This window comes from Vigna umbellata, chromosome 5 (genome assembly GCF_029865625.1).
Source record: "Vigna umbellata cultivar VRB3 chromosome 5, Vumbellata_1.0, whole genome shotgun sequence".
Classification (NCBI taxonomy): Eukaryota; Viridiplantae; Streptophyta; class Magnoliopsida; order Fabales; family Fabaceae; genus Vigna; species Vigna umbellata.
Window position 1 is genome coordinate 18,976,487 of NC_142169.1, and position 9,369 is coordinate 18,985,855.

At 29.4% G+C, this 9,369-nt stretch overlaps 1 protein-coding gene across 1 annotated transcript; it reads right to left on the reverse strand.

Annotated features, from left to right (window-relative positions):
• Positions 1-4,035: 4,035 nt before the first annotated feature.
• Positions 4,036-5,709, reverse strand: LOC124820302 (BTB/POZ and MATH domain-containing protein 4-like). Its single transcript, XM_047291968.2, has 4 exons — positions 5,291-5,709; positions 4,811-5,153; positions 4,466-4,745; positions 4,036-4,319 (listed from the first exon to the last, which is right to left on the reverse strand). The coding sequence occupies exons 1-4, from the start codon at positions 5,689-5,691 to the stop codon at positions 4,093-4,095; spliced, it is 1,251 nt and encodes a 416-aa protein (XP_047147924.2). The 5' UTR covers positions 5,692-5,709; the 3' UTR covers positions 4,036-4,092.
• Between the last annotated feature and the right edge of the window lie 3,660 nt (positions 5,710-9,369).

The following is a 9,369-nucleotide window of genomic DNA, read 5'->3' on the forward strand; positions in this document are numbered from 1 at the left end:
TTCAAAGCTGAGTGTAAGCTCCACAATCATAATAAAATTAGTATTTTATCATATTCAAGACCAAATTATACAATGTGACAGGAAAATTTATTTATTCTTTATTTATTTACTGTATTTAAAATTTTAGTTCTTTTTTATCTATATATAAAAAAAAAACTGATGTAAGAATTGTGATATTAAAGTCTAGTATATTGAGTTTTGTTTTTTCAAAATGAGAGTTATAATTATTATTATTATAATATTAATAATCTAGATTAAATTAAATAATTTGTAGAGATAACATAAAATGTATATAATACTGATTATAACGTGTAATTGACTATAACGCAAGTAGATAAATTAATTGTAATTTCAATGCACTAGAACGTTACAAACGTTACAATGTTTTACGCGTTTATCTGGTTAGTTCTCTTATATGTCTTTCCATGTTTGAATTGAAAAAAAAAGTGAAAAAAAAATAGTGTTTACATTAAATAAATAAATGGTGAAAATTTTCATTTATAAAATAATATAAAAATATATGGCAATTTTAAGATTTATAAAATAATTAAATTATTTTTATATGAAAATTTGTATTTAATTGAATATTAAGAAATATGTTTAGACATTTATATTGCAAAAAGTTATTATCAGAGTTTTTTTTTAAAATAATTCATCTACTAGAGTCTGAATAAATTTTGAAATTAAAATAAAAATATTATAAAATTTGTAAAACAATAATGGCTGGCAAAAACTTTTACACGTTGTGCATGCAGGAATACAATCCAATTTAATATAAACGGTGTGAACGCTTTGTTTAGAGACTCATGGCAAAATATCATATGTTTTCAACAATTTTCTTATATTTTTTTACATTCACACAAAAAAAACAAGGTAATTCCGGTTAGTGTGAAATTATTCTCAAGTTCACTATATATTATAATATATAACACCAACACAAGAAAATGAAAAACAATAGGAAAAAAATGACATAATTAGATTAAAATATTGATAAACTATAATTTATAAAGAAAATGCATTACGAATAAGATTATTTTTTCTCTTAAAAAGGAATTATTACAGCAAAAAAAATGGTCTCAAAATAGTAAATACTCACTCAAAATTTCTTTGTCAACAATAATCCACTTTTTATTTATTTATACAAAATAATTATAACAAAATACTTTGTTAATTTGTTCATGTTACATGTTACATGACCTATATATACTTGATAAGTTTGAGGTCATCTCAGCCAGATCTATGATCTTAGAATCATTGTGAGATGGGGAAGTATCTTGGCTACATCATTATGACATATGTAGCAACCAAGGCTGAGATCATGTCATCCCATTACAACAGTCAAAGGAATTAAAGTGTAAAGTGTACTAGTAATATCCTTAAAATTGATCAATTATGGTAATTACTTTAGGTTGAGGTAATAAGAATCCACAAACTTAATATATATAACTACTATCACAACAAATATTTTAAGGTCATTCATCTTATTATTATCTTTAAGTAAACAAAAAATTTAACGTTAAAAATGACGAATGATAATTAGATAATGTTTTAGATAAAATTAATGTTGAACTCAGTGATATCCGATGTAAAAAGTCTAATTGTCATTGATCTCACCGATATTCTATATCATAGGTGTTTAAAAGAATTAAAAAAAAATAGTGTGAAAGTATTTTTTCTTTACCATTTTTTCTCACTATGCTATCCTATATACATATTCAATGGATGTCAGCGTTATACACGTTAGATGTTAATGGACATCAGTGCAGCAACCTTCAACGTAAAAATGCATTTTAAATCAAACCTAGTGTATTTTTTTTTCTTCACTGTTCTTTTGTATAAATGATTAAACTTTTAATCATTTTTATTAAATTTCGAATTGTCCGATCGGATAGTCAGAAAAAATTATTTTTCATAATGCGTTATAATGTGTATGTTAAAGTTTATGTATAAATTTAATAAAATTTTGGTTGAGATCGTTTTGTGTTGTTTTTCGGATACATACTTGATTGTGGTAACGAGTGAACACTTCGTATATTTTGGAGACCAATGTGAAATGTTGCTGAAATTTTATCAAATTTATTTTAGACTTCTTCGTATACCTATAAACTATTTGTGATTCAGGGCTCGTTGTCAATTATTGGTTATCATTATAAGACAATGCATAATTATATCATTTTTGGAAATGTTTACGAAAAGTTGTCTTTAATATCATAAATTTGAATTCTGATTTCGCTTTATATCATATGGTAATGGCCTTGAAACTGAGACCTTTCCTGACTACCTGTGCATGACCCAGCTTAAAGTTTTGAGAGTTGAGATCATGCAAGCATAAAAGAGGCCATTGGATTGAGATCATACTTAGCAGCTGGGTATCAACTTAAAGAACTTTCAAATTAAATAATTTTTCTAAATTAGAAAGGATATATGGCGATTATGTTCATAACTGAGGTGAAATAATCAAAAACGTGTTATTTTTTATTTGTGGTTTGGCGATTCTTTTTAACTGAACCAAAAATATTAATATTTTTGCTTCTATAACTAAAATAAAAAAATTTTCTTTCTTTTTTTATCTTGTCTTAATATGCTTTAGTTATAGAACCAAACCTTATTATTGAAAACAATTACTATCGTATATCCCTTCTCTAGTATCATTTTGTCCACTCTAATTCTTGTCATGTAAAATCACACCTTTTTGAAATAGAATTAAAAAAAGTTCAAACAAATTATTTTGTAATTCATTATATTTTTTAACAGTTGAGTATAGTTTAATATAGTCTGTTGATTCCTAATTCCTATAATGTAAAATCACACCTTTTTAAAATAGAAATCAATATAAGCTTTGAAAGTCTTTTGTGAGAGTCTTACATTGTTTAGTTAATGTTTAGTGGTCTCTCCTTGCCTTTTTAGCACAAATATCCAATAGAGCCTCCAAGATATTAATGTATCTTTAGGTGTATACACTTGCAAATCACCACCCGTTCTCTAATATAAAAAGGAATATATAGTGTCATAGAGATGTATATCTACAAACTATATTTTTGTTTAATTTGTTTTCATATTAAGATATATTTTAAATAAGTGCATGTAAATTCACTTAAAATAATTTTGTTCCATATTATAATATTTTTACAAAACAGCATCATGGATGCAATGAGTGATGTGGCACGTTCAATATACAACCAAAATAAATTAACCTACGAAAATTAAATTAAAATCCTACTAAATAACCTTGCGTATGGACTTTATTAACTTTTCTTTATATATAGTTGGATGATGATCTCATGTTCATGTAGAACATTTACTTAAGTATTGTATATTACTGACTATGGGTAGCTGGTATTAGTATGTTTTTATTTAAGAAATTCAAAGTTTGGTGGTTTAAAGTTTAATTCTATTTATTATCATCAAAACATAATTTATTAGAATAATTCAGTATACCAAAACGATCTAAAATTATATATCATTATGATCCTTGCTAATCTTCAATGTTACTTTTCTACCGTTTTAGTGATTGTGCATTATTTCTACCCAGATCTTTAATTAATCTCTTGCACAATCTTGCTATTCTGACGGAAATATCTATTTATTTGAATTATTAATGATAATTAAATACAATATGTCATTGAAGATCACACACTATATACTTAATAAAATGAATCTGGGTGATGTTATTCAAAAGAAAATTTTAAAACTGTGAATGTAAAATTTCATGCATTTTCTCCACATCAATAAATTTGGTTTTCAATTCCTTAAATTGTGTCCATCAATTGCTTCTTTATTATCTGTTTGAAGCAAGAATCTGAGTGAAACCAATAATATAAAATGGTGATTTAACTTTGAGAAATTAATTTATGAAATACAATACAAAAGGAGGAACAATATTCAAAATTTTGATTACAAATAGATAGATTAGTTTAAAAATATGCTCCTAGAAAACAAAGTTTAAATGTTGAGTTCATAATATATTATATATTAATTCTATTATAGATTCAAAGAAAAGGAAATATTGTGAAATTTTATTTAAAAAGTCTTCTGATATGTCATACATGTCTCTTTGTTTTTATCAAGAGTACATCTTCGTCTTGAAATCAACTAATTTCCTTTACCATTCCAAATCTTAAAACTAATCCCTAATGGATCATTGTTCTCGTTAACAGCATCAGAAATGTTGCTTGAACCTTCATCTCTTTCTGAATTTGGTTGTTTCCTAGCATAGTGCACAATGAATTTGTCCAAACCAGCAGCAATAGTTTGCAGTTCTGCTCGCAAAAACGGACATTTTTGCCTAATATACTCCAAACCACCAGATTTCACGACAGCTGCAACGGACAATAATGAAACAACATGAGAATCAACTTTCAAACATTAACAAATAATGCAGAAATCACAACAACGGAAATGTGTTACAGGGTAAAAACATTCTGAACTTGAGACTTAAGTAGGAGAGTTAAGTGGCAAATCTCACCATCATAGTTTTCTGCACAAAAGTTTTGACAGATGGGCTTCAACTCAGTAGCACCATAACGATCCGCAAGAACCAGAATATACGGAACAGAATATATAGATATGCCTCTACAAAATACTGATTCACACATGAGCTTCAATCTTGGCAAGGCAAACTTGTTCGATGCAGCTAATAACTTTGCAGGAAACGATTCTGGTATCGAAGAATACGATGATGATTGCCACGAAAACAGCTCTTGATCTTCCATCAGAGTGTCTTTGTATATAAAGTGAAGCAAAGCCTAGGAGAAGCAAGAAAATCATTAGATAATGACATTAAAACTGAATTAAGTAGCACATGCTATACCTTGAAAACTTTAGGCTCCATGTCATTGAGAACTATCTCCGTATTATCCTTCCCTAACCCATTGGAAAACCAGGTTTCAAACACTGTTGATCGAGCACCCAAAATAAGCTTGTGTGCACGAAACCTTTCCCCGTTAATGGAGAAAGTGACATCACATAAGTCCTCATGATCTAACAGCATCCCCAGATCTGTTCCTATATCAGATTCAGGTATATGAATTGCGTTCAACATAGAAGAATCAGACATCACCAGAACACCGACAGTGCAACTGATCTTCAAGCTGTCTTCCTTGATGAAAGTTGATGTCTCAAGGTCTTTTCGTTTGAAAAACCGCTTATATCCCCTAACACAAACAGCAAAACCACAGCATCACATTCATCATTACTTCATAAAACAACAGTAATAGTTAATATTGATTCCCTAATTATATACATCCCAAAAATCACAAGGTTCTGAGAGAGAAGAAAAAAGATATCTAACCAAATGCAGCCACGGTTTTTGATAGTGTAAGGGCCATTCTCGAGGCTCCGACCGAAGTGGCTATAAACCAAATGATTCCCTTTGCCGCTTTGGTCGTGCAACTTGAGTTCGAACAGCGCACGAACATCGGTGCTCTCGGAAACGAGGGCCACAAAGAGGGAAACATAAACACCATTATCACTGGGGAGCTTGCCATCTGGGTAGAAGTATATGGCCCACTGGTGCCCTCCCACTGTGAATGTCTCGCTTGCAATGAATTTTCCAACGCCCATTCCCTTCGCTAGAGAGTAACCCTTCAACTCAAAATTGTGTGTTCCATTCACTGTCTCCGTTACAGACAACGAATCCGTCAGAGATGGCAGACCCTTGCTGCTCTCTGTCATTGGGTTGTACAACGTCATTCTCTTTGAAAGAAGAAGAAAAATGGGTGTTGCAAATGTTGTAGGTTGAGTCAGGTTCATTACTCAAATATATAGCAGCAGGAGGAGGAACAGCTAAGCAAATGATTAATGACTTCAAGAACAGAACAGATGTACTGAGCTGTAAGAAAAAAATATTAATTTTACATTAATTGGTTTCGGTTCTAGAAACTTTTCCTTTTCTCAGTATGGATTTTCAGCTGAGTTTTTGGTTTGGAAAAAGTTTTTTTAATAACTTTTTCTTTTGACAACTTTTTAAAATGCTTATTTGATGTAGTTAGTAGTAGTTGATCTATTTCAAATATATCAAGTGATCCATAATTTATTATCAAAAAATTATTGTTTAGTTACAAACTTAAATATTATCTTAAACTAGTAAAAACATAAGATAACTAGGAAATATTTTATTTTTTATATTAAAAATATAAAATTATAATTATAAAATAAATACAAATTATATTTTTAGGTCTTTTTATAAATAACTTTTATTTATTTGGAAGTAATTTTATTATTATAATAGTTGTTTTGATTTTCAAAATCATTTAAGTTTAAAAAAATAATTAAATTTAAAGAAAGTTATAAAATTTGTAAAATAATTATTTTAATTTAAAAATATATATTCAAGGAAAGAACTGAAAAATAAACGTCCAAAAAATAATTGTTTTTTATATAATAGTATAGATAAGTATTACATTATATATTTAATACTATTAATTATTATTTACTGTTTAAATTATAAAAATAATATACATGATAAATGTATTTTAATGTAATAAATAATACATTTAATGTTTTTAATTTTTTAAAATTATTATTTCCTCTGGCTTATTTATTTTTTAAGTTTTTAAAAAATTTATTGTTTTCAATTGTTTTTTTATTAATTTATTTTACATTGGGTACTCATAATTTTTTATAACTTTCAACCGGGTGTTTCCCTTTTAAATATTTTTCTTTATTTGAATTATATAACGGTTATTTTATTTTGTGCCTTTCATGTTAAGATATGTGAAGTTTTATTATTAATAAAATAATATTATATTTAATATAAAATGATAAATGATTTTATTCACCCCCACATTTGATATGTAAAAAGCATGTCGCCCCACCAATATTAAATTATTTTATTAAAATTAATAATTAAAAAGTATTAATGATTTAAATGATAATATTATTGTATATTCAGTATAAAAAAAAGTTAATATTATCCTAATGCTTAAAATTTATCGATAAATTAAAAATATTGATGATTTATTTATGGTAAAAAATTTGTGAACATCGATATAATGTAAGATTAAATATGTTTTTAGTCCCTAAACTATCATGCTTATTTTGGGTTTCGTCCCTTTTCTAAAGGTTTGTTCATTTTTGTCTTCTTGGTTAGGAAATTCGTATTTTTAGTCGTTAAAAAGTAATGACATTAGATTTTCTATGAGGTGGCTAACAGTGAGCCACGTGTGGGATGTAGCTTCCATGATAAGTGTGTGCCACGTTTCTTTTTTTTTCCTCTTTTTTTCTCTTTTACTACTCTTCAACGGAGCAACGTCCACTGTCTCCGACATCATCTTAAAGTCTCCATTACATCGGCTTTCACTACCGTCTTAAAGTCTTTGGGCACCTTCACCATCTTTCTTTTTCTTGTTATCAGACTAAGCCTTGACTAACCCAAAACTTCCCTACACTGGAATCTCAAATTCTGGCAACCACCTCGTGCAAGCCGCCGCGACTGGCCACCACGCCGGTATTTGAAAAGCGAAACTGCTTTTTATCGCACTGTAACTGTGTCGCCACCACCCACACAGTCAATGCCTTAAAGTCTTAACGAACCGCCAACTACCATCACACGCAACTATCATGGTCGTTGTAAAGCCGCTGCAAATGCGCCATAGCCACCATCTCCAGAAACCTGCAGAAGAATTACTCAGATCGCGAACAACGCCATTTCTCACGCGCAACCTCAGGTTGCCATCAATAGCAGCGAGTTCAACGCAGAAACCTAAATAGAGAAACCAAGAATCCCAATTCAAGTTCCTTAATTGCGAATCCATCTTCTCGCGCAACCTCCATCTCATTCGCAGCACAAAAGCTTTCCCTTCACGCACAGAGCCAACACAATCCTGCAAGGAAACCAAAGAAGAAAAAACAAAAATCAGATCATGAATCCCTCCCTAAACTAAGTGAAGCCGCCGTGAAGGAGAGGGACAAACCTTGTTCTCCCGCCATAAGTAGTAGCAGCATTCCCCCAAAATCATAAACCTTAATTTTTTGAGTGGGGAAGGGGCTGCCACGTGGACCCTCGAAACCCTAATTAGAAATGTGGCACACACTTATCAGGGAAACTGGCATCCCACAGCCACCTCACTGAAAATCTAACGTCGTTCCCTTTTAAGGACTAAAAATACGAGTTTCCTAACTAAGAGGACGAAAATGAACAAACATTTCGAAGAGGGACGAAACCCAAAATATTATGATAGTTCAAGGACTAAAAGCATATTTAACCCTAAAATTTATTGACAAATTTTTGTTTCGTTGATAATTATAAAAAAAATCATTAATAATGTTTGATAATAATTACTAATGAAAAAATCCATCGGTAAAATTTGTTGGTAAATACTACGATTTGGTTCATTTTCTTTTTCCTTTCTTCTTCTTTGTTTAGTTTTTTTTTTTGTGCATGGTGACTATAGTTAGTTTTTATTCCAAACTCACACGAAATCTGATTTGCCAAGTCACTATGTTTTCTCTAGTACAGTTATGTGGTGTACGAATTGGTTCGGGTGATGGAGATGCATGTATGTGTTGTTTAAACAGTGGTGAAGTGCGTGGATCTACATTCGTGTTGGTGACACGATTTCCAAGTCCCACGAGTTCGTGGTGGCTTTTGTTTGCGTCACGATTGTACGATGGAGGCTCTTCGGTGAGTGCATGGTGCACGATTTACACACATTTTGGATTGTTCGTGTTTTGATGCAAGAGTTGTCGACATTTGGTAGGTCTACATCGTTCCTAGTTCTTAGAGGCGTTCCTAGTGGTTGAAATCGTTTCTATAAAGTTAAAACTTAGTATACTCGAATTTTTTATCATTTTTAATCGATTACACTGTTCATAAGAAGGGTAGGACAAAACAATTAATTATTCATTTTCATAAACGATTAAATCAGAGAATATTTTAAATCTTTTTAAAGTTCTTTATATTGTAATTAATTAGAATATTTTATAATTAATTAAATGTATTTTTGTAATTAACAAGGAATATGTCTAATCAATTAGCAGGTATATAATTAATTAGTCACAAAGACATTCTACTTATTTTTCAAAGTTCAATTAAAATAATTAATTAACAACTTAATTTAATAATGTTTAATAAACTTTATAAATAGATACTTAAATGTCATTGAAATAACTTTGCAATTAGAGTGAATTACACTAAGATTAACATATTTATTTTACACATTTATTAAAGTGTTTTCAAAACTTTCAAGAATCAAATGTTGTGCTGAATTCTTGATTCCTTTTGTGTTTCTATTATAATTTTTTAAATTCTTTTCAATTTTGTTGTTTTTTATTTAGAATAATGTTGTCCAAAGGTATTTATAGCAAGAGTTGATAAAGTATAGACCATCTTAGATTATCAAAAGTGGATAAAAGCCTTCAATAGTTTAT

What these genes read in the sequence shown, in the direction of transcription:
- LOC124820302 (XM_047291968.2), bottom strand. Translation starts at nt 5,691, where the DNA reads ATGACGTTGTACAACCCAATGACAGAGAGCAGCAAGGGTCTGCCATCT. An exon ending in TGGAGCCTAAAGTTTTCAAG is followed by an intron (nt 4,746 to 4,810) that starts GTATAGCATGTG and finishes TGCTTCTCCTAG; the next exon opens with GCTTTGCTTCACTTTATATA. An exon ending in TTGTGCAGAAAACTATGATG is followed by an intron (nt 4,320 to 4,465) that starts GTGAGATTTGCC and finishes TGTCCGTTGCAG; the next exon opens with CTGTCGTGAAATCTGGTGGT.